General features: G+C 47.5%; 1 protein-coding gene across 12 annotated transcripts in view; it reads right to left on the reverse strand.

Moving 5' to 3' along the window:
- Nucleotides 1-11,564: 11,564 nt before the first annotated feature.
- Nucleotides 11,565-25,714, reverse strand: part of LOC126543811 (RCC1 domain-containing protein 1-like) — a 123,447-nt gene continuing 109,297 nt past the window's right edge. For all 12 annotated transcript variants that reach the window (XM_072286042.1, XM_072286039.1, XM_072286040.1 and 9 more), the window contains 2 exons: nucleotides 11,800-12,222; nucleotides 11,565-11,745 (listed from right to left, as the gene is read on the reverse strand). In XM_072286042.1, the coding sequence (XP_072142143.1) occupies nucleotides 11,573-11,745; nucleotides 11,800-12,222 (596 nt within the window). In that variant the 3' untranslated portion in view covers nucleotides 11,565-11,572. The remainder of the gene's footprint in view (nucleotides 11,746-11,799; nucleotides 12,223-25,714) is intronic.

A 25,714-nucleotide genomic window follows, 5' to 3' on the forward strand; every position in this document is an offset into this window, starting at 1 on the left:
CAAAGCCGGTACTTTTACTACTCCTACCAAGAATTCAAAATTTGCACCCCTACTCCATGCAAAAGAAAACACTTCAAAACACTAGCTAATAAAGATAAAAGAGTACTTAGCTACGAACGAAGTCGCTGAAGCCTTGTGCACAGGAGCGTCCGCGAGCCACGACCAACCACGACCACGACTGCTTGGCGCGATCTGGAGTTTGAGGTATAGTAGCGGCGCCTGGTGGCGGCGCGGGAAACGACGTCTGGGTCGTACCCTGCAGCCACGGAGGAAGGAAACTAAGGAGAGGCCCTGACGTCACTCTTTGTGAAGCTAAAGTGAAGCCGGAAGTTGGCGTTGCTCATGGCGTTGCTCCGCCTATCGGGCCAGCTCTCCTCTCTTGTTTACATTTCTCGCGAAACCACGCCGCGCTGCGCGCAACCTTGCTGCTCGGACCCGCGCGCTCCGCAGCAATACTAAGGAATCGTTAGCGCGTTAGCATGATTCCGCGAAAAAGGGCAAAATTACCCGCGGATATTCCTTCGTCCGTAGCCATTGCCGTGGCGCGGTACATTGCGTACAGCGTTGCATGCGCGTTCATTTCACGAATTTTAGTTCCTCATGTCCCACCTGGCCACAGCAACATCCGGGAGAGCACTGTCCAGATAACGCAGCGCAACAAAACACGGAGACCAACGCAAACCTGCCCGCACGGCGCCTTTGCCACGGTACGAAACCTACGGAGCAACACGTGTGAGCGCACAGAACCAAAACAAAGCCGCCATTGTAGCCCGAAAGGCGTGGCCGCTACGGCAAAGAAATACAAAATCAGCAAAAAAGAGGAGAACGTACTACGTCACTTCCTCCACACTTTTCTCCTAGCGCGCGGAGGGGGTAGGGCCTCTCCTCAGTTTCCTTCCTCCATGGATGGATGGATGGATGTTATCAGCGTCCACTTTGGAACGGGGCGGTGGCTTGCGCCACCAAGCTCTTGCTACTATGCTGCCTTATATCCTACCTAGGTTAACCAATGAAAAAAAAAAAAACCACTATGAACTACCACGTCCAAATTTTCTGATACCCTATTGCGAACTGTGCTTTTGTACGTCTCCGTCTTTTGTCGTTTCCCTACTTTTCTTCCACCAATCCTCCAATCCCCTCTTACTGATGTCTATTGCGGACCTGTTTGCTTTACCACTGCTCCCGCTGAACCCAAGGGCTTCAAGGAGGCCAGTGGTGCCTAAATCGACCGCTGGATAGACGTCTTCACATTCTAATAAAATATGCTCCGTCGTTTCCCTAGCTTTACCACAGCAAGCACATGCTTCTTCTTCCTTCTTATATCTCGCTTTATAGGCGCGTGTTCTAAGGCATCCCGATCTCGCTTCGAAAAGTAATGAGCTTCCCTTTGAGTTATCATAAATTGTTTCTTTCCTAATTTCGTTTTTTCCACTTAAGTAGTTACTCATGGCAGGTTTCTTTTCCATTGCCGCCACCCATGAGATTAATTCAGCCTCTCTGACTTTCCGCTTGACCTTCTTTGTTGCTGTGTTGCCCACCCCACAGGCCGCATACTTGCTGGTAAGCTTCCTAGTTCTTTCCCTCCACTGTGAATCAATGTTTTGCCTGTACAGATACCTGAACACTCTCCCAGCCCATTTACTTTCCTCCATATTCCTCAGCCGTTCTTCATACTCAATTTTACTGCGAGCTTCCCTCACTTCAAAACTAGTCCAGCCCATATCCCCTTGCACAGCTTCATTTGTAGTTTTCCCGTGAGCGCCCAATGCGAGGCGACCCACTGACCTTTGGTTCCCGTCGAGTCCTGATTGTACCCCTGATTTAAAGCAAACAACCGCATTTCCAAAAGTAAGTCCTGGAACCATTACCCCTTTCCACATACCTCGGAGGACCTCGTACCTATTGTATCCCCATAGCGCTCTGTGCTTCATTATGGCTGCATTTCTCTTCCCCTTGACTGTTATGGTTTTTTCCTGTGTTTCCATATATCCGTTGCCTTCGTTGATCCATATACCAAGGTATTTATATTCTGTTACCCGAGGTATTTCTTGGCCCTGTATCTCCACTGTCTGTTCACTGTTTTCATTGAATACAATAACACCTGATTTTCTAACACTAAATTTCAAACCTAAATTGTTGCCTTCCTGTCCACAGATATTAGCCAGACGTTGCAAATCACTTTGCTTGTTTGCGAGCAACACAATGTCGTCCGCATAAAATAAACCTGGGAGTTGCTGCTCTATTAATGTACCTGCCTGTTTGTATGAGAGAATAAACCCGATATTACTTCCTTCTAGCGCCCTCTCCATCCTCACCATGTACATCATAAACAGCAGCGGGGATAAAGGGCACCCCTGCCTCAGTCCCTTGTTGATATGAACTTTCTCCGCGCTCCTCATCCCTTCCCATTCAACGCAAACAGTATTTTCTAGGTAAATCTCTCTCAAAAGCTGTATACAATCGTTACCTAAGCCTTCCCCTTCCAGAATAGCCCACAAAATGCTGGGGTCTACGTTGTCGTATGCTCCTGTAATGTCCAAAAAGGCCACATACAACGGTCTGCTTTCTGCTTTTGATATTTCAATACACTGAGTAAGAACAAACAAGTTATCATCCAAACGCCTACCTATTCTAAAGCCATTCTGAAGCTCTCCCAAAATGCCATTATTTTCTGCCCATGCTTGAAGCTTTAATTTGATTGCCTACATTGCTAGCCTGTATATTACCAATGTAATGGTCAACGGTCTATACGAGGGGATTCTGTCTTTGTCCCCCTTACCTTTATAAATTAAATTCATTCTACTTTGTCGCCAACTGTCTGGTATTCGTCTATCTTTTAAAGTTTTTTCAACTGCTTTCACGAGAGCTTCCTTACTTTTTGGTCCCAGTTCATTTATCAGCCTAACGGGAACCTCGTCTAGCCCTGTGGCTGTGCGCTTAGGAATTTTCTCTTCCGCTTTCTTCCAGTTTAAATTTGTAAGCACTAGCTCCTTTCCCCCTTGGGTCTCTTTCATGCTCTTTTTTTCTTCAAATACAACCTTGTTCTTGCCTTGGAAAGATTGGGCTGTTACTTTTTGGATGTAATTTATTGCTGCTTCTCCTTCCAGTCTGTTTTCATCTTCGTCTAGGATATGTTGTTGTATTGTTGTTGCCTTCCTGCCTAATAATTTTATGTGATTCCAAAATATTCTAGGTGCGGCCTTCTTTTTCTCACGTATTTCTGACAACCAACGTTCACTTTCACATTTTAATTTTGCTTGCACCAGTATTTGAACCATAGACTTTTTCTCCCGGTATATTTCCCATTTACTGGTTACTTCATCCTGTGACAACTGCGCCTTCTTTGCCTGCTTGTGCTCTCCAGATGCTTTCTGTCGTCCGGCGATCGCTTCTCGTATCTCCTTGTTCCACCAGCTTTTCGGTTTCTTTTTTCCTTTCCAATGAACATGTTGTTTCTCTTTCCGTATTTCTGTCGTTATTACACTTAGAAGCTCACCATATTCCCACCCCTTACTTGGCGACTTGCCAATTTCTTCCTCCACTCTAGTGACTATATTTGCTATTTGTTCAGCGTTCAAATTTGGACTGGCCATTTTGCTTTCGTTGCTCTCTTTCCCAACTGCATATCCCATTTTCAATATGATGCGTTTATGGTCACTCCCTATGCTGTTAAACCCTTCCTCATCGATGACCATTTCTCTCAACTTATCATGAATTCCTTCTGTCATCAGACAGTAATCAATGGTCGATTGCCGGTTTCCCACTTCCCACGTGATCTGTCCTTCACACTTAGGCCCTGTATTCACGATCACGAGATTATGTTGCTCGCAAAGGTCTAGCATTGACTTCCCGTTATTGTCGGTATAGCCATCTAAATCCTGTATGTGGGCATTCATGTCACCTAATAGGACTATCTCAGCACCATTCCCGAAACCCCTAATATCAGCGCTTATGCATTCCACTAACTCTTTATTCTTCTCTGTGCAATTTATTCCGGTCCACAAATACGTAACTCCAAGCCAAGTTTCTTTCCCACTCATTGTACCTGATAACCAAAGATGCTCTTGACATTGTGAATTTACTCTTTTCCATGTGGCTCCCTGATGGATGAGCATTCCGACTCCCCCTCCCTTTCTTTCCGACTTAGTTCTGTTGCACCCTTCCCATACATAATTCTCAATAACTGGCGGCTCTTCTGAGTCTCTAAGGTGCGTTTCTGTAACCGCATACACCCCTATTTGTTCTCTATGTAACTGCTCCTCAATCTCTGCCCACTTTTCCTTTCTTCTGCCGCCCTGCATGTTTATGTAGCCTATTGCATGGCGAGCTCTTGTTCTTGCTTTCCTCCTTTTCCTGTTATCGACGGCGATGCTCTTCTGATGTTCCCCTAGGGGACCTTCTTTATTACTACCTACTCTGACCTCCTGAGCGCCCGCGGGCCCCCTAAAAAAGCAACAGCGCGACCCCCAAGTCGCCAGCCCACTTCTCGTGCTAGCCTGTAATTGAAGTGGATCCCATCTCGTTTAAAACCACCCCAACTTCTCACTTCCCTGTTTACTTCGACAACCTCGAAGCCTTTCTCTCGGCTCATTTTCCATATTGCCTCATTGGCAACCATTACGGCTCTTTGTACGTGACTGTCACGCACAGGCACCTCCGGCACCGTGCAAACCACGATCTGCACCTGAGGGGATAGCTCGCGCAAGTCGTCCACCCCCTTCGCCAAGCGCTGGGCTAGTCCTGGTCCTTTCCTGTTCAGGACGTAATTTAGCCCACCTGCTACTACGACAAGGTTGCGCACGTGGGCATTTTCCGTGAGCTTTTCTTTTGCTCGCTCCATGACAGAACCCAGTGTCTGCCCTGGAAATGTCCCTACCGCCACTCTTTTGTCGCCTTTCACCCTCTCCACAATTTTGAGCACCCAGCCATGTTTGAGTCGCCAGCGATAATCACCCTTTCACTCTCTCCTACCTCTCCCTGCTTCCCGGCTTCCTGTGGCTGCAGCGTCGCCTCACTCGGGGCGTGTTGCGCTGCTTCGCTGTAGCTACGCCGATTCACCGGCGGCGAGCTGGCGACCGCTTGCTTTGGCTCCCTGCCTCCCACTTCGCCCTCGCTTTGGTGTCCTGACCCGACATTATCCGCTGCCCGAGTCTCAAAAGCATCGAGCCGCCTTTGCAGTTCGGCGCTCCTTTCTTTCGCCTCCCCAAGCTCGGCCACAGTCCTCACCAACTGCGCGGCCTGGGCCGCCTCCACCTTGACGAAATTTTCAACCTTCGCCTGCAGTGGTACCCGCTTCTCCTGCTCCTCCCTCAGGTTTGCCTTAAGCTCTTCAAACTTAGCCGCCCAATTCCCTTCCAGTTTTTGGACGGCTTCCCTGACGCCCTCGCACGACCTGCACGTGAAGCTAGACCCCACCGCGTCTGCTAAATTCTGGAATTTAGTCTCGTCGAGGAAGCACCAGCGCAGGCACTCGTCGCACTGCACTTGCTCCCCGTCCCCCGCGGCCTTCACGTTTTTCGATTTCATCGCTAGGCCTACGTCCCTAGGCCCAACGAGCAAGTTCGCCAAATCACTCACGCAAACCCTACCTCGACCGCTATCCCAAACAAAAACAAAGAATTATCACTCCCTACTCCATGTAAGAATCCGAAGAGCTAGCTGAAAGAAATACCCCTTAGGCCTAACGGGGGAGCCGCCAGACCTAGACAAAGCCGGTACATTTCCTACTCCTACCAAAAATTCAAAATTTGCGCCCCTACTCCATGCAAACGAAAACACTTCAAAACACTAGCTAATAAAGATAAAAGAGTACTTAGCTACGAACGAAGTCGCTGAAGCCTCGTCCACAGGAGCGTCCGCGAGCCACGACCAACCACCACCTGCACGCTCAGCGCAGACCCCGCCTTGTGACTGTATAAGGGCGACCTGCGCATCCCGTGGTCACGATAGACTTGCCATGCCTGCAGCTAAAGCGCCTCCATACACGTTTCCGCCTATGCAGGGGCTTTAGTACCAGCTTGGGTCGTATTGAGCCCTGGCTGTGGCGAAGCACGTTTCTAGGCCGAGTTTTGCGTCGATTCGCACTTTTTTATGCGCTGTTGCGAGTGCGAAAAGGCTCGTCACTTCTCACAGACCACGCCGACCACGCTGCGAGTTTAACGAAAACGGACTCTCCGTGTGCCGTGGGACGTAATGCTGGGAGCAGAAGGAATCGGTGACGCCGATCCGGAGAGACCTAGCCCAGCCTCGAAAAGGCGTCACCGTCATTACTTCTGCGTCGTGGGCTGCCATGAACAAGAAGGCCTGAATCCCATTACCAGATTCTACCGTTTTCCTTCACGGCCTCACGAAGTGGAGCGTCGGGCGCGCTGACTGCTTCGCCTGTCTTGAAGCTTGCTTGATTATCTGCGTTCTAAATTTCGGTCTTTTGCACCTACAGTCCCGACAGCAGACCAACATAGCAGCAGGCATGGCTGGTAATTCACGATTCGAGACCCGGCCACAGCGACAATTAACAATTCGACCGATGCGAAGTGGTGAAGTGACCAGGTGTGTGCAAATGAGCACAAATGGTCGGGCTCATTCGATGACAATTCACTACTCCACTACAAGCAGCACAGGTTAAGAGAGTTAAATGCGCTCATCCTTGATCTCAAGCCAGCACGTTGAGGCAGCGCAGCAATTAAGGCAGTATTGATTGCAGCACATCGATGTTCGAGCGCTGTCATTAAAAGCTACATCAAGCGAGCAGCGCACAAGCTCGCGCTGCAGCGCGATTCGCATGACGTACGTGCGAGTTCATATGCATTGCATCAGTTATTACCAGTTACTAAAAGGAACAGATGGCCGCTACTACAACGAAGGCATAACTACTTGTTTAGCGGCATGCAGTCAACAAAGATTGCAGGAGCCCCCCGTTTCGCGGCATGTCGAAAGACCGCTGCCGTCGCGGCGCGGACGATCGTGCGCTCGAGCAGTTCGTACATCGCGGCGCGTACCGTCGTGTGCTCTAGCTGTTCCGTACACATGATGTCTGCTTATCGCTGCTGTGGATTCGTTTATAGCAAGTATTTCCTCGCGTTTGTGCGCCTGAATCTAGCAGCTAGCGTGCAAACCTTACCTGTAGTTCCACTTCGTACGCGACTCGCTTCACTTGCGATTCACACCGTGCTAAAACTTCGCCGCCTAATTCTTGAACGGCGTGCACGTATTCGGCACTGCATAATTTCTTGCCTTTACGCAGCGTGCCACCCCTGAAAAAATCTTCGGCGCCCGATATTCGCTGCAGGCCGTGATACAACACAACCGAAAGTGGCGGGTCCATATTGTAAACGTGCTTTCCGAAGCAGACGACCGAGCTTGATACGACCCATTTTAGGACAGAGGGCGCTTTTTAGCACTTTTTTCGCAGCGCCCCCTGGGCAATGCGCAAGAGCCCCATCAATACTTTGCACGCGTGAGGTTTTAAAACATTTGGTGGTGCTTAACAAAACTAGAGTCCCTTCATATAATTTCCATGCGCTTTTTTCTGCTATATATCAGTTAATTGGTGAATATACTGTACCTTGTTTTTCGATTACTTTTCCAAAGTTCTAAACAAGAAAGTCTACAAAGCACAGAATCTGCAACACGAAAGTTTTGGGCGCACGTAGTACATTCTTCTTTCACTTTGCCCACTGCTTGTGCATTTTGTTCTGCTGAAAAAATGCACATTTCATGCGCAAACATCCATTTTTTGAAGTAGCAATAATTGATCGATGTCCAGCGAAAGGATGGGACGTCTTATGGACATCCATTACATGTGAACTGATACAACATGATATAGTAACACCAACTACAGGCACCAACTGCGTAGCATCGTCCATGTTAAAATCATAGAAGGGTGTATACAACACAAAAGTTTTGAGGGGCCTACAATGCACGTCTAAAGTACAACCTTTATGGAGGTTCCATGGACATCTAAAACTTTGTGCAATGTATGTCTGAAGTAGTTTTTAGAGACATTCTATGGATATCCAAAATTTTGTCCGCTGTATGTCTGATGAATGAACTAAATGGATGTCCATCCGACCTCCCATTTTTGCCGGATGCTTGGATCAATCCGGTACATTTATTGGATGTTTGTGGCTATCTGGAAATCTTAGGGACACTCTTTTAAGCCCGTGGAGAATCTCATGGAAGTAGGGAATAACCTCAATGTTTCTTGTCTCTTCCAATTGGTTATCGGAATTCACGCGTGGTTTCTTCAATTTCCTTGTCCATGTTTCACCAAAAGTCAACAGTACACACGACGAGAAACCGGAAGCTTTTAACCGATCCACCTGTTCCACAAGGCTTTGCTGCATAACATGCGGGCAACTTTTGTTCAATGCGTTCATGAAAGACAGGTTCGCAATGCTGCGCTTAACCAATTTCGAGTGGGCTGATCTGAAAGGCAAAAGCGCCTTTTTAGACCTGGGAGCATACTTCCAACAGACGTGTCCGTCAGGTGGAAACATAACTTCTAAATCAAGGAACCTACTGGTCTTGTCACTTGGTACATCTTTAGTAAAAATCATGTTCTTTGAACAGGTGCTAAAAACATTTAAAATCTGATCTGCCACGTCAGATAGCTGGTCAGTTAAAGAAAGATTTAGGATGATTACAAAATCGTCAACACATCTATAAACCCAGACAACACGTGTCGTGAAGTGCTTCATGTAGCGCTGAATCGAACACGTTACACAGTACAGGCGCGATACTCGAACCAATACAAATGCCTTGTTTTTGAACAACATACTTGTCGCCATCCTGTACAATGATGGGCTTTAAATACACACTCAGAAGCTCCAAGAAAGACTCGAGTGCAATTCCTCATTTGTTCTGAAAGGAAACAGTCCTGTTATTCTCGATTAATTTTCGAACTGCTTCTAAAAGTTTATCCTGGTGTATTGAGTAGAACATGTCCTCAATGTCAACCGAGAAGGCAGGATTGGCACTGGGAAAACTGTTAGTAAGGTGCTCCACAAAGGACAACGAGCTCTGTACCGCAAAAGGGTCCGTCGGTGTAAGTCCTTTTAAGGCCCGTTGAAAAAAGTTTGACACCAACTTCTTCGAAGAGCCCTCTTCAGTCACAACGACCCTAAATGGACAGTCGGGCTTATTATTTTTAGTCTTCGTAGTGACGAACACACACAAGATGTTTTGTTGGCAATTATGGATCTCCTTCTCCAATCCATCCAAATTCAAACCGTTGATCAGATGAAGGGCTAATGCCTTTGCCTTGCGAGGCTTAAAGTCCTTCTCTATTGCTTCAGCCGCTTTTGAGCCGAATGTGGAAGACAGAATTGCCACAAGCCCACCTTCTTTATCCACCTGGAGAAGCCCGAGGTCGTTCTGTAGGAATTGGAAGTGGGCGATCAAGAGTCGCAGGTCCTTGCTTTTTTTGTTGTTGCTCCCTCAGGTCTTCATTAGGCAGCCAACCCCTTCTGAGACACAGTGGTTCCTTTCTTTTGGCGGGGCCTTCCTGCAACTATGTGCACTGCTGCCAATAGCTCGTGTTTCTGAGCATGCGGCTCAAGGCTGAACTTATGTTCCATTTTCAGCACATGGTCTAAGGCCGATGGAAGGGTTTGAGGCTCCGTTTAAGTAGGTGACTGGTGTGCCTGTTGCACTTTTCTTTGTTTCTTGGGTAGACCATGTCGAAGCTCATTCTAGTATACCAAGTATACCTCAGTGAGCACCGCAGCAAGGCGGCGATGCTACCATAGCCTGTTTGACAAGGCCCAGGGATGCTCTGACTTCAGGCACAAGTGGTAAAGCCAGTATTGTAGGTGCCCGACTTGCCGATAGAGCTCAGACTTCAAAATCTTGCAGGTGCGTTTCCAGTGCCTTGCGGAAGGTAGCAGCGGGCCGAACAGCTGGAGGATTTCCAAGGGCGAAATGCCAATTTTGAGGCAATAGGACACAACACGTGCCCTACAGGTAGTGAAGGCAATTGCGCTGATGCAAGAGAAGACGTCCGTGGAAGAGGACACACATAGAAAGGAGCCCAGGTTTGCATAAGCAACCCATCTGTGCTTATTACGGAGAAAGAGTGGTGCTTTTTATCGGGGTTTGTTTGACATCAGTGTGTCTGATTGGTGTCTTTTGCATGTGCCCTTATCTAGGAAAAGCGTTGTTGAAAAGTATGTGGATGTTTCAATAAATCACTTGTAAGTCCGGCGACTGTGTGTGTGTGCCTACTTCTGGTGCTGCGTCTTGGTTTTCGCTTGTTTTTCTTTTTTTTTTGCTTTAAGCATGAACCAACTGGCCCAGCAATTCACACTTCTAAGTGACCATGATCAAGCATGGGCTAAGGCCAGCAGGTGAGCGCACATCTCCTCCACTAGCCCAGCCATGGCCACACATGGCTGCCTGCGCAACTGAGCGCGTGCAGCGCCTTGTGCCCTATTTCGGAGTTGATCTCTGGTTGGTGCAAAGATGGGGCGAGCCAAGATGGCTAGTGGCTGCATGTGCACTGCCTTCCCATACACCTAGTGCTGGAGGTAGCGTAATTTCAAGTTTCGGAGATGCGTTGAATCGAGAGGCAGCAGAAACATTTGTGCCCCTCTGTTTGCGTTATTGATCATGCCAGCATTGTGACAGCGTGCTCGGCGCCATTGAGCCTGCTCATGTTTACCTGCGCACGCATTACACCATGCGTGTTCATTTAATTAGCAAGCGAATAGTGTCTACCTTTTCTCCATTTTCCATCCCGACCAGACGGGCTTTCATCAAACACTGAACTTCAGTAAAAGAATCTTTATTGCAATTTATACGGCCGACAAGACTACAAACTATACAAACTTTACTTCGTGTAGTTGTCTAATACTTTGATATATCAATACTTCGTACGTCATGTGAAAGTACTTTTTAGACTGCACCAACTTCAGGATCGGTCCACATTTTTACTGCACATCTCCAGGATCTGCCCACGAAAGAGGCTATAAACACATGCCCGATATGGAAAAGTGGGAGTAACTCGCTAAAGAATACATAGTCAAAATCGGCCCAGTGGGCATGTAACCTACAACCGTAAGAGGTGCCCATTCCAGCCCGCTTCTGAAGCAAACCACATTCCTGACAAAATTTCGCGATAAATAGCAGAGGGAAATAGTAGATCGAAGCATATTCTATCAATAAGGCAAGTGACATATGCCTAAGCCCGTAGCCTTTCAGAATAAATAAATGAACTTTCTGCATGGTAACGCTTTGTTGTTGGTGGAAGTGACGTAACTAAGAAAGGTGATGGTTTGGGCTAGTTGGTTTTCCATTTAGACTGTGTGGTACAGTGCGAACTGGGACAGGGGACACTGGAAAAAACGTTAGCATGTCTTCGTTTCTTCCTGTGTCACCTGTACTGCTTCGTGCTGTACAACACAGTCTAAAATGGAAGTGATGGTTATGAAGTGCGCATGTATAAAGCTGCAGTTGACATTTCTATAAAACCTCATTTAAAAGTAGCGCATCATCCTGTGTGTATTTTTGTTTGTTTTTGTGTTAAATGACATGAGTCTAAGGAACTAAAATAACAAAAGCATGCGCACTAGTTTCATAATTTTATTGATGTTCGTGAGAGCACCAGGGTGGCCCAAGGTGAACAGTCCACAGCGACTGCATCCTCAGCTGCGACCTCCACAGGCTTGGCGCTTTGCGTCATCCCATCTGCGCTGGGCCCCAGCTGTCCATAAATGTTGCTGCCCCAGGCCCAGGCTGAGCCGTTTCCTGCAAGAACAGTTGGGCTGTGCAAATTCCCCCCAAGTTGCTCGAAGCCTGTACCTGCTAGAGCAGCTGTGTGGCGCGAGCCGAGGCTGACAGCGCGCACCTCCAGCAGTGTATCCAGCAGGAACGGCAGCGTGGATAGCGGCGTTTGCCGCGGATCGGTGGCCAGCTGGCCATCGCGGTTCCAGCCCCAGAGATAGAGGTCACCGGCCTCGCTGAGTGCGGCAGAATGCCAGCCACCCGCAGTGGCTCCTACTAGGGCCACACCTGCCAAGGGCTCGAGGAGTCGTGGCGAATGCTCAGAGTCAAGGCTACCGTGGCCCAGCTGGCCGCGGCCGCCATGCCCCCAGCTCAGCAGCTGGCCATTTACAGTGAGTGCCAGCTGGTGGTCATGACCGCAGCTCACGTGGCACACCCGACCCGCCACCGGCACTGGGCTCAACCTGCAGTCATCCAGTTGCAGCTCCTGCATGGAGCCATCTGCGGGCCATGAAGCTAGATGGGTCTCTCAGTTTGACTAGCTTCGAACTTGAAGTCAACATTTTTACGGAGCAGATCGCACTTACAAAGGGATTTTTGCTTTTCAAGAAACTCCCTCCAGCTTGCGGACCACTTATTTGACGCACAGTGCATTAGACAACTACAGAGTGACGCCCAACCGATTTATTTGCACAAAGCACGCACATTGTACAGGAGGGAGTCTTAATGCATCTGTAGAAAGGCATGGATAACACTTCAAGTGCCAGCGGATGAGGACAGAAGGGAGACTTGACAACACAATTTGCTAACCTCAACAATTTATTCCCAGAAAAAAATGCCATTACACATCATGCACAGTAGCACTACAATTGATCAATACGTCAAACTGAGCTTTCCAAAAAGGCCGTTTCTTTATCTAACAGGTCGATAGACAGGGTGCTTACACCACTCCCAATTGAGGCAGTGATGTATGAATTGCCACTGTCCTGTGGTAAGAAGTACATAGGACAAATAGGACGGTGTCTTAATCGCTCGAAAGAGCATAGCTTAAATTTGAAAAATTACTGCGACAGTCATCTGTCTGTGCAGGTGCATAAAGGTAGTTTTTTTGGGGAATAAATTGAAGTTAAATTGAAGAATAAATAAGAATCCCTGGCTCCGGACAGGCCGCCACTGGAATATGAACCTGGCAACGTTTAACGCTAGAACGTTATCTAGTGAGGCGAGTCTAGCAGTGCTATTGGAGGAATTAGAGGGCAGTAAATGGGATATAATAGGGCTCAGTAAAGTTAGAAGGCCAAAAGAAGCATATACCCTGCTAAAGAGCGGGCACGTCCTGTGCTACCGGGGCTTAGCGGAGAGACGAGAACTAGGAGTCGGATTCCTGATTAATAAGAACATAGCTGGTAACATACAGGAATGAGAGGGTGGCAGGTCTTGGCAGAACGAGAGGGTGGCAGGTCTTGTTGTGAAACTTAATAAGAGGTACAAAATGAAGGTTATACAGGTCTACGCCCCTACATCCAGTCATGATGACAAGGAAGTTGAAAGCTTCTATGAAGACGTGGAATCGGCAATGGGTAAAGTCAAAACAAAATACACTATACTGATGGGCGACTTCAATGCCAAGGTAGGCAAGAAGCAGGCTGGAGTAAAGGCAGTGGGGGAATATGGCATAGGCACTAGGAATAGCAGGGGAGAGTTATTAGTAGAGTTTGCGGAACAGAATAATATGCGGATAATGAATACCTTCTTCCGCAAGCGAGATAGCCGAAAGTGGACGTGGAGGAGCCCGAACGGCGACACTAGAAATGAAATAGACCTCATACTCTGCGCTAACCCTGGCATCATACAAGATGTGGACGTGCTCAGCAAGGTGCGCTGCAGTGACCATAGGATGATAAGAACTCGAATTAGCCTAGACCTGAGGAGGGAACGGAAGCAGCTGGTACATAAGAAGTCGATCAATGAGTTAGCGGCAAGAAGGCAAATAGAGGAATTCCAGATCAAGCTAGAGAACAGGTATTCGGCTTTAACTCAGCAAGAGCACCTTAGTGTTGAAGCAATGAACGACAATCTTGTGGGCATCATTAAGGAGTGTGCAATAGAAGTCGGTGGTAACTCCGTTAGACAGGATACCAGTAAGCTATCGCAGGAGACGAAAGATCTGATCAAGAAACGCCAACGTATGAAAGCCTCTAACCCTACAGCTAGAATAGAACTGGCAGAACTTTCGAAGTTAATCAACAAGCGTAAGACAGCTGACATAAGGAAGTATAATATGGATAAAATTGAACGTGCTCTCAGGAACGGAGGAAGCCTAAAAAACAGTGAAGAAGAAACTAGGAATTGGCAAGAATCAGATGTATGCGTTAAGAGACAAAGCCGGCAATATCATTAGTAATATGGATGAGATAGTTCAAGTGGCTGAGGAGTGCTATAGAGATTTATACAGTACCAGTGGTACCCTCGACGATAATGGAAGAGAGAATAGTCTAGAGGAATTCGAAATCCCACAGGTAATGCCGGAAGAAGTAAAGAAAGCCTTGGGAGCTATGAAAAGGGGGATGGCAGCTGGGGAGGATCAGGTAACAGCAGATTTGTTGAAGGATGGTGGGCAGATTGTTCTAGAGAAACTGGCCACCCTGTTTACGCAATGCCTCATGACTTCGAGCGTGCCAGAATCTTGGAAAAACGCTAAAATAATCCTAATCCATAAGAAAGGGGATGCCAAAGACTTGAAAAATTATAGACCGATCAGTTTACTGTCCGTTGCCTACAAAGCATTTACTAAGGTAATTGCAAATACAATCAGGAACACCTTAGACTTCCGTCAACCAAAGGACCAGGCAGGATTCCGTAAAGGCTACTCAACAATAGACCTTATTCACACTATCAATCAGGTGATAGAAAAATGTGCGGAATATAACCAACCTTTATATATAGCTTTCATTGATTACGAGAAAGCGTTTGATTCAGTCGAAACCTCAGCAGTCATGGAGGCATTGCACAATCAGGGTGTAGACGAGCCGTATGTCAAAATACTGAAAGATATCTATAGTGGCTCCACAGCCACCGTAGTCCTCCATAAAGAAAGCAACAAAATCCCAATAAAGAAAGGCGTCAGGCAGGGAGATACAATCTCTCCAATGCTATTCACAGCGTGTTTACAGGAGGTATTCAGAGACCTGGATTGGGAAGAATTGGGGATAAGAGTTAATGGAGAATACCTTAGTAACTTGCGATTCGCTGATGATATTGCCTTGCTTAGTAACTCAGGGGACCAACTGCAATGCATGCTCACTGACCTGGAGAGGCAAAGCCGAAGGGTGGGTCTAAAAATTAATCTGCAGAAAACTAAAGTAATGTTTAACAGTCTCGGACGAGAACAGCAGTTTACAATAGGTAGTGAGGCACTGGAAGTGGTAAGGGAATACATCTACTTAGGACAGGTAGTGACTGTGGATCCGGATCATGAGACTGAAATAATCAGAAGAATAAGAATGGGCTGGGGTGCGTTTGGCAGGCATTCTCAGATCATGAACAGCAGGCTGCCATTATCCCTCAAGAGAAAAGTTTATAACAGCTGTGTCTTACCAGTACTCACGTACGGGGCAGAAACCTGGAGGCTTACGAAAAGGGTTCTACTTAAATTCTACTACTACTTAGTTCTACTACAAGCTATGGAAAGAAGAATGATAGGTGTAACATTAGGGATAAGAGCAGATTGGGTGAAGGAACAAGCGCGGGTAAATGACATCTTAGTTGAAATCAAGAAAAAGAAATGGGCATGGGCAGGACACGTAATGAGGAGGGAAGATAACCGATGGTCATTAAGAGTTACGGAATGGATTCCAATGGAAGGGAAGCGTAGCAGAGGGCGGCAGAAAGTTAGATGGGCGGACGAGATTAAGAAGTTTGCAGGGACAACATGGCCACAATTAGTACATGACCGGGGTAGTTGGAGAAGTATGGGAGAGGCCTTTGCCCTGCAGTGGGCATAACCAGGCTGATGATGGTGATGAAATTGAAGTTAGTGCATTGTGTTGTCAACGTCTCCCGTCTGTTCTCGTCTGCTGGCGCTAAACATGCTATCCAAGTTACAGTACCAACGTGCTCAACGTACAGCAGTAGAAAGGCAATTTGTTTGGTAAGGAGATAACATTCACTCATTCCTCTCCCATTCGGTCAATGGAATATCCTCGGTAAGGCTAGTCATACATGGGAAGACAGCCAGATAGCGTGTACAATGATGTACAATGCCTTTGTTTCCCTGCTTGAGACACGTGCGGTTTTGGAAGCATCCCATGTAAAGAAGAGAGGGAAAAATGTGTTAGTTATACTTCCGTGACCCTCTTCAAAAGCAAAATGTCCTATCTAGAACGGTTTGGCAGATGATGCATTATGGTTATTGTGCGCATGTCTGTGATTTTCCTTATATTTGCTGATTTTTCGGAGAATAAAAGATAGATGAAGTTGGCGCTTGTCCTGTGTCGTTCTCCCTCTCGTGATCGTCTTAGTTGGTGCTGTTCCTTCCTAATTCAAGTATGCATCATCTAGCCCGAATGAATGTTGTCCTGAACAATGTATTTCTTATTCATGTATTTGATTGAACAACTTGTATTAGATTGAACGATTTATTTGAACGACTTCCGAACACAGTTAAAATATCAATGTATGCCGACGACATCTGTGTCTCTGGGCATCTGGTGTGACACGGCTGCAAGTACGCGCAAGGCTTCAAAAAGCTCCGACGTCAACATCGACATACTTAAATGAACAAGGCCTCAAGATCTTGCCAGAAAAATGCGCATTGGTAGCGTTTAGCCGAAAGCCAATGAGATCATACGATGTCTCTATCAACGGTCAAAGCATACCTTATGTCAGGACGCACCGATTCTTAGGCGTAATCATTCATCGTGACCTCTGCTGGAATCCTCATGTGGCCTACCTAAAGAAGCGCCTGACAGATGTTTCTAATATGTTTAAATTTCTTGGAGGAAAAGTCTGGGGTATGTCAGTACATGCAATGATGCAACTATACAGGATGCTCTTTCTTGGGTATATGCGATACAGCTTGCCTGTGCTGACCAACACCTGCAGAAGTATATCCGTACACTCGAAAGCGTCCAGGCCCAGGCACTTAGAGTGTGTCTTGGATTGCCGCGGTGCTCATCAACAGCTGAAACAATTGCGATTGCACACGATTTCCCAGCCGAGACCCATATATTCATGGAAGTGCTCAGAGCACACGCAAGACACCTTGCTCGAGCCCCTGCCCATCATCTAGCCTCACTGCCAGAGGATCATCCCCGTGCCTCCTTTTGTGAAACAGTCCTGCCCTATCGTGCATACCTTCCCTCAGGTTATACAGCTCCAGCGACAGTTCCGTTTCCCCCATGGCGCTTGGCTCAAGCAAAGGTTCGACTAATCGTACCAGGAATACGAACAAAAGCCCAACTCTCGTCTCCAGCACTCAAGCAGCTTTCACTGCTCTTGCTGTACGAGACATACAACGAGCATCATCATTTATATACTGACGTTTCAACCATGGTGAATGGGTCTGCAGGATCGGTGATCTTTCCTGCAAAACCCTCCACCATAAAGATTCGACTATCTCACCAGACTACATCGACTGCTGCAGAGCTTGCTGCTATTCGTTGTGCACTTCGTGCAATTTCTAATGAATACCCAAGAAATGGAGCACGTTCAGCGACTCCAAGGCTGCTCTTCATTGTTTAGTTTCTGCCTTACGCCGAGGACCCCATGAACAACTAGTTCTAGAAATTAGACTGCTGCTTCACCACCTCGTCAAGCAAGGACACGACATCACGTTACAGTGGATTCCAAGCCACTGTGGCATAATGGGCAATGAACATGCCGACGCAGCAGCACGATCAGCACATGAGGAGGGCTTGCAAGACTCCATCCCATTCTCAAGAACAGATGCTGCAATGAAAATTCGTGTGCTTGCAAATGAAGCCATCAGAACTTTATGGAATACACCAAGCTTGAAGCACACACGTCTACACCGACTGGACCCATCCCTTCGACTTCGACCCCCATCTGGACTCTCTCTACTCGAGACAGCAGTACTTTGCCGACTGTGGCTTGGTGTCACTTACACAAGATCTTTCGCCTTCTGAGTCGGTATGGACGAGAGTGCAGCTTGCAGTCACTGCGGCGGAGAGGAGCCTATCGAACATGTACTTTGCCATTGTCCTCGATACAGCGCGCACCGGCTGTCACTAGCGACTGCGTTGGCACGCCTTGACGACAGGCCACTTTCAGAACAGTCAGTCTTGGAATGCCGACATGAACTGTCGTCGCAGCGAAAGTCGGTCGTGGCTTTGTTGACCTTTTTACGTGACAGTGGCCTATTAGAAAGACTATAATGATCCCATTCCGTCACTTTTCGTATTTTTTTTTCACGCTTTTATTTTTGTCATGCTCTTCTTTCCGTCTTTACTTCCCCTTTCCCTTCCCCTAGTGCAGGGTAGCAAACCAGAGGTTTTAACTCCGGTTAACCTCCCTGCCTTTCTCTCATTTGCATCTCTCTCTCTCTCTCAGGGGTTATAAAATGACTCGCAACAATGCCCCAAGCAAACACCTCTCCCTGTGTGTTCTGTGTACTACGCAGACAAACAGCAGGTGTGCACATAAGGTAACGTAAAGCATCAACTCGGCACTCTCGCATTGGAGAGAATGTTGAAGAAATGAAACATTCACCGTCAACATCACCGTTAATTATCCTCAATCAAAGCAAACAGCACAGAAAGCTTCGCTTATATAGATTCCCCACAGTGCGTGGAATACCAGACGTACTCGCCGAAGGGCTTGGTGGATTCCTGGCCCAAACGCCACTTCGAGCCACAACACTCCCGAGTGCGTCGGCATTCGGCGCATGTCTTTATCGACAGGAAATTATGTTCACGGAGCGGATGGCTGACTATAAGTGGTGGCATCCTGCAAGGGCAAGTGGCTCACTGGGTCTTTTTGAAAGTAGGCAGTGTTGTGCCAACAGTTTTCTGTGAGAAAAGCTGCTGCTTAGAATGGGTCATGGCCTCTAAACTCGTTTGACCCCAAATGCGATTTTGTGGCCAAGGCTATTACATTCGAGGAGAGAACTTGCCAGTTCACGCAAGCAGACCGAACAATGAAGAAGTGTAGCCCATTTTTGAAATCTATTTAACCCTCTGAGGGTCAATTTTTTTCGCCATATGCGACCGCCCAGGGTCGATTTCTTTTATTGCAGATTCCAGTTCTTCTTAGGGACTTATTTCGGAAAAAAATTTACCGCAATTTTTCTAGGGTGACCGTAAAGTGAGAAAACAATACTTTGCGTCGTTATATATGTACTTTTCATTCATGAATAATAACAATAAAAAAGGAAATAAGCTTATAAGGATTATAAATTTGATGCATTTTAATACACATAGTTCAAGATCTTAAGAATGCACACAAGAGGATATTTGCAAGACTCAAATAATCGTGCTCTTACACTAATATGTACATTCATAGTGTAATCGAACTGTATAAGTGCGCGCACTCAAGAAATCTGTGTGGTCCTGTGCCCGTCAAAAAAGCAAAACGTGGGACAAACTTGCGCTAATCTTAATCTTACCGCCAACCAGAGGCAATTAGTTTTCGCGAGTGTAAAAAAAAAGCAATGGAAACACATGCACGGCGGTATCCTTCCTATGTGCACCCCTGTGAGCACTAAACGAGTGAGAAAGAGGTGGTCGCCCTTTAAGCGATTAGTAACAAGTTGCAAGTGCAAGAAACCGACAAGGCCCGCGAAACAAAACCCGAACTGCCACTCACCTGCGCACGAACCAATGCGCCAGCGGTAGTATATAGAGGCGTGGGAGCAAAGTAGCTCTAAAACAAACCGTGCAACGAAAAGAAAGACAGGGAGGCACGCGAAAAATAATTCCCTGTACTCCAACATGGTGGCAGCACATGACAGAAAAGAAAAAGTTAGGAAATTGGCGTGCTTTTTAAACGTACAGACGGCGCCGTAAATATACGGCATCAACAATTTTGGGACTTGTTCGTGGCGCCGTATATTTACATCATTGACCCTCAAAGGGTTAAAACCATTGGAACCATTCTTTCTTATTGCAGCAGTTCATGCTGTATTTCAAGCGCCTACTCTATCACAAGCACGAGGGTAATTACTTGTGATCAAAAATTTTCTATAATAAATTGTTATGCTTAAGCAAGGCAGCCCTTTATAAGCAGCGCTGCTCTCATACATCTGCCTCAAAATTATAAGAAATCAAAATTGACATTTTATTTCATACCGCCTACCTTGGGTCAGCTTTTCAGCGCTCTTGTGGCAGTGGGGCAAGGGGGGGAGCAGGCGAAAAGTTTAAGAGGGCGGCCTCCCCCACCATGCCCCCCACTGGCGCAGCCCCTGAGTGCATTCTAAGTTTCTTACGAGAAGCCATCACTGTCTCTTCTTAAAAAATAAGTGTCGTTTTCGATATGGCAGTTATACTCATGCATCGCCGAGAGGTGTATCTATTGCTATTATAGTCATATTGCTGCTGTGTGTGCTGCCAATAGTAAAGATAATGATTGTCGTTATAAATGCTCGTCTCCTTCCAGGAATAAAATCAATTTGTAGTTGGCATTTGTTCTGTCAATGTGTGCTCTTTTGTTCTTGATTTTTTTCATGCCATAATACCAGCATATGTGACCAACTAGCTTAAACAAAAGTTCTATCATAATACTGTTCACTGTAGTTCTTGAAGCTGTATGATAACCGATGCATTCTTTCAGTCTGCTATGGAAGCTCTGCATTTGTCGTTTAGGTGAGAATTACGCAGATCCCACACACTGTGGCAATTGATGTAAGCGAAGCTTTCTGTGATGTTTGCTTTGATTGACCATAATTAGCGGCGATGATGACGGTGAATTTTTATTTTCTTCAACATTTAGTTCAAGAAGAGTACGTGAGTTGGTGTTAAACATTACCTTGTAAGGTAACTAAGCATCTAAGTGCACAAGCATTTTAAAGCGAAAGCTTTACTGGCCGCGAACTTGCGATTTCGCCGTGGCAGTGCTCCTAGGAGGCACATGACGTCACAATGCGAGCCTCGCCGCGGATATTTCTCTCTCACTCACTCCCTAGTCACTACTGCGCATGCGCCACTAGTAGCACCGAGCCACAGGTGTTCCACCGCTGCGCAGCGCTGTGCCTTTCCGTCGCCGCTTGGTACGACGTCACACTGCGTCCCTCATCGTTGCGCTCGCCTCCACTCGCTTCGCCAGCTGCGTCGCATGCCTGATAACACGTTGGAGGATTGAAAAGGAGAGCTCGCGTGCGTCGCAACCACATTTGAGGCGGCAGTATGGACGGCGACAATTCTGATAAGCAGGAGGATGTCTGGAATCGACATCGGAACGCGATGAAGAGGAAACAAATTGCCCAGGAAACAGACGAACAGCACGCCGAATGACTGGCTAAACGCCACAACATAGCTAGACAACCAGACTAACCTGGACTTGCAATCAAGATTAACCAAGGCTAACCATGCTATGCCTTAGCTTTCGCTGCGTATATCCTGGCATAGACGAGCTAAGCCGCTGCCAATTTTTTTATTTCTCCCCCGTCGAAATTCGGCTGCAGCGGTGGAGATTAAACCCGCGACCTCGAGCAATGCCGTAGCCGCAAATCTATCACAGCAGGCACAGAAGTGTTGATTTAACGTGCGACATCTTCTGTAGTGTCGCCTAGAGCCTGCAGTGCACTTTAATTAATGCACCTCTGCTTTCGCACACCCTGCGCAAGTTGTCCGCTTGACATATTTGCATGGCGTTTATTTTTGAGAAATAGCAGAAAGCTACCGTCAAGTACCTTGAACTTAAATTTATCCAGTTTCCCTGCAATCGCTGTCAGTAGCGTTTCCTTGGCTTCTCCCTGTAGAGGTCACCGCAGTTTAGCCCATGCATTAGGCTGCCACCAGTACGTGGCGCCACCTGTGACTGTGTGTCTGTAAATATTCGTGTCCAATAAAGGAGGTGCAAGGTTCATTTAAATAGGTCGCGAAGCTTGGAACGAAAAGCGTGCCAAAACCTATCGCCAAGTGTATCAGTTAGTGGTGCACGATTGAAGCTCGACTAAGTGAGGGGGGAACAAACACTGCAACTAGAAAACCTATGTGTAAAAAAAATGTTCTAAAATTTTTTAATCAGAATACTGGCATACGAGTAAATTTTCCGTTTCAGATATTTTTCCTGCACGAAAAGAACAAATGTTAATTATTTTCTATTTCACAATTTATTAGTTCTTTCTTGGCGACCCCTACCAACCAGTGATTCTGGCGCAAGACTTGGCAAGGCTGCGCAAGCCAGCTATTATGTCGTCAGGAATGGCGTTGCTCATTTGAGCATGGTGGTTCCGTCCGAGTTCTTTTTTTTTTTCCGGGTTTCTTCAAAGTGCGGCATGCACTTCGCTTCAAATTTTGCGTGGCCAAGCACACTGCATTGATTGGCGAAAGGTGTCAGTGCACGTTTTTTGTTATCGTGCAAGTTCGCACTGCGGCATGTGACGCGCTTTTCTCATCTAGACAATAAATGTGGAATGCCCCGCGAAGAAACCCGTCGTGCTATGTTAATTTACTCTCCGTAACACAGGCTCTGAGTGTCCGATGGGCAGCAAAATTAGTAAATGGAATGTTTTCTAAATGATTATGTGGGGCAATGTTGTCTGATAATTGTTGGATATGAATGCTTAGTGTCCCAAGGAATTGCGAATGAATCTGTGAAAAGGATTCACATAGGTTGCTATGCATTACGACTGTGTGCTGGCCATAGTACTTTTCATCATTGAAACACGTTTTGTTTCGTCAGTTATAGTGGTTGCATTATTCAAGAAGAATAGAAGTGAAGTTGATTTTGAAAGCTCTTTGGCAGTGTCATTTATTTCCATCCTATTCACTCACCTTCCTAACGAAGCTACTGGAACAATTGCCATCAATAACAGCCTAATTACGTTCACAGTAAGACATACGCCACTCCTAATAGTAGTTAAAGGACACGCTGGCGTTTCAGCTGAGGCGAGTCGCAAGCTCGCCTCAGCCTCAAAAGAAAAATAACTGTTGTCGTAGCAGCCGTAATGCCGGACGCTAAAGAAATTCAAACATTCGCGCCAAGCAGCATAAGATCTTGCCGTCACTGCCATTTCCGGTTGTGACGTAACATTTTTCTTTTTTGCTTCTGTTAGTTGTTCCCACGATACGTAGATGGGGACAATTACGAGCCCCATTTTCTTGACATGTGGGCTTCTATAGAAGCTTCACTACCAGTTTACATATACCTTGGGAGGTGTGTTCTTTTCGTTGAGCTGAGATGCGTCTCTGTGTCACTCGGTTCCCGTGTGCCCATACTCCTGCAGCACAAGCCATGCGACATGGTGTCACTTTTTTTTGTAACCGTACATCTGCGCAGCTTGCAGATATATATACCTGTGGGTCTGGCTTCAATAAAATCAGTCGTTAGTTTATGCCTTTCTTCGTCTTCCTTTCTGCTGTACCGTTCCATTGCACTGTATTTCAAGATGGTTCTCATGTCGAAATACCAACTAGCCCAATACCAACTAGCCCAACATTCAACTCTTTTATGGTGACAGAAGTGAACGGGTAATGCCCCCAGCCTGAGGTCTCACCACGACAGAACGACACCGCAATGTCTCTTAAAACCAGCGTGCTGCCGAAAATGTTTGGAATCAGCTTGATGCCACCGGCACCTTCGACTTCGCGATTGCAGGATTTTGGCCGACATGGCTCAGCCAATATGAGGACTATGCGACGGTTTCAGGACTGACACCAGCGTCGGAAGGCATGCAGGTATGCTCGCTGTTGTACAGCACGGGCCCGGATGCCCGCCTGCTTCTCGAGACCTCCTCGCTAGACGCCCCGCTGCTCACCTCATACCAAGTGGTTGCCGCCTGTTTCAATGACCACTTTGTACACCTGGCAAATGAGCTCTACGAGTTGTCGCGGTTCCATAGGAGTGTTCAGCTTCCCAATGAAAGCGTCAACACATACTGCACGGAACTGTGCAGGATGGTAAAGCCCTGCAACTATCCTTCAGCTGATGTGGAGCAAAGGCTTGCACGCGACCGGTTCGTTGTGGGCCTCCACATGTCCCGTCTCTCAGACCACCTGTGCCGAATGCTACGTTGACACCTAAGGAGACATGGACACAGGCCCGTCAATCCGAATATGCCAACAAGGAAAGAAACGTGGTCCCAAAACCGCCCCGAGCACTCTTGTGAGCTCATCCTCGACGCCGCAAAAGTTAACAAGTCCGCCTCTCGTCGCCACACCGACACAAAGCCTCGTTCACCGCAGCCGAAAGCAGAGCACTCACACGAGCCGTTCACATGCAAATTCTGCAGTCGGGCACGTCATCCACATTCGGACTGCCTGGCATGACACTCCGCCTGCAACTTCTGCAAAAAGAAAGGCCACTTTGCTGAAGTATGCCGCTCGAGGAACCATAAGCAGGAGAAGTTCCGACGCAGTACCTCATTTTCGAGGACATCATCTGCGACGCATCCTCAGCGCCACCTTGGGATCAAGTGACGTCATCATGCCTGACTATAAAAGAACAGCTGCAGCTCTGCGAGTTCAGTGGGCATGGCAGACCGAGCTTCGGCATGATGTCTAAGCCTTTCTTCTGTATCCCCCAGGCTTTTCTGCTGAGCTTAGCCGGAGTGTCAACGCCGCTTCATCATTTGTGTGGCCATTTCAAGATACCACCGGATGAATCTTGCTCGTGGACAGCGGGAACAGCGACGCAGTACCTCGTTTTCGAGGACATCATCTGCGACGCATCCTCAGCGCCACCTCGGGACCAAGTGACGTCATCATGCCTGACTATAAAAGAACAGCTCAGCTCTGCGAGTTCAGTGGGCATGGCAGACCGAGCTTCGGCATGATGTCTAAGCCTTTCTTCTGTATCCCCCAGGCTTTTCTGCTGAGCTTAGCCGGAGTGTCAACGCCGCTTCATCATTTGTGTGGCCATTTCAAGATACCGCCGGATGAATCTTGCTCGTGGACAGCAGGAACAGCGACGCAGTACCTCGTTTTCGAGGACATCATCTGCGACGCATCCTCAGCGCCACCTCGGGACCAAGTGACGTCATCATGCCTGACTATAAAATAACAGCTCAGCTCTGCGAGTTCAGTGGGCATGGCAGACCGAGCTTCGGCATGATGTCTAAGCCTTTCTTCTGTATCCCCCAGGCTTTTCTGCTGAGCTTAGCCGGAGTGTCAACGCCGCTTCATCATTTGTGTGGCCATTTCAAGATACCGCCGGATGAATCTTGCTCGTGGACAGCAGGAACAGCGACGCAGTACCTTGTTTTCGAGGACATCATCTGCGACGCATCCTCAGCGCCACCTCGGGACCAAGTGACGTCATCATGCCTGACTATAAAAGAACAGCGCAGCTCTGCGAGTTCAGTGGGCATGGCAGACCGAGCTTCGGCATGATGTCTAAGCCTTTCTTCTGTATCCCCCAGGCTTTTCTGCTGAGCTTAGCCGGAGTGTCAACGCCGCTTCATCATTTGTGTGGCCATTTCAAGATACCGCCGGATGAATCTTGCTCGTGGACAGCGGGAACAGCGACGCAGTACCTCGTTTTCGAGGACATCATCTGCGACGCATCCTCAGCGCCACCTCGGGACCAAGTGACGTCATCATGCCTGACTATAAAAGAACAGCTCAGCTCTGCGAGTTCAGTGGGCATGGCAGACCGAGCTTCGGCATGATGTCTAAGCCTTTCTTCTGTATCCCCCAGGCTTTTCTGCTGAGCTTAGCCGGAGTGTCAACGCCGCTTCATCATTTGTGTGGCCATTTCAAGATACCGCCGGATGAATCTTGCTCGTGGACAGCAGGAACAGCGACGCAGTACCTCGTTTTCGAGGACATCATCTGCGACGCATCCTCAGCGCCACCTCGGGACCAAGTGACGTCAT

This window comes from Dermacentor andersoni, chromosome 1 (assembly GCF_023375885.2).
Source record: "Dermacentor andersoni chromosome 1, qqDerAnde1_hic_scaffold, whole genome shotgun sequence".
Taxonomy (NCBI): Eukaryota; Metazoa; Arthropoda; class Arachnida; order Ixodida; family Ixodidae; genus Dermacentor; species Dermacentor andersoni.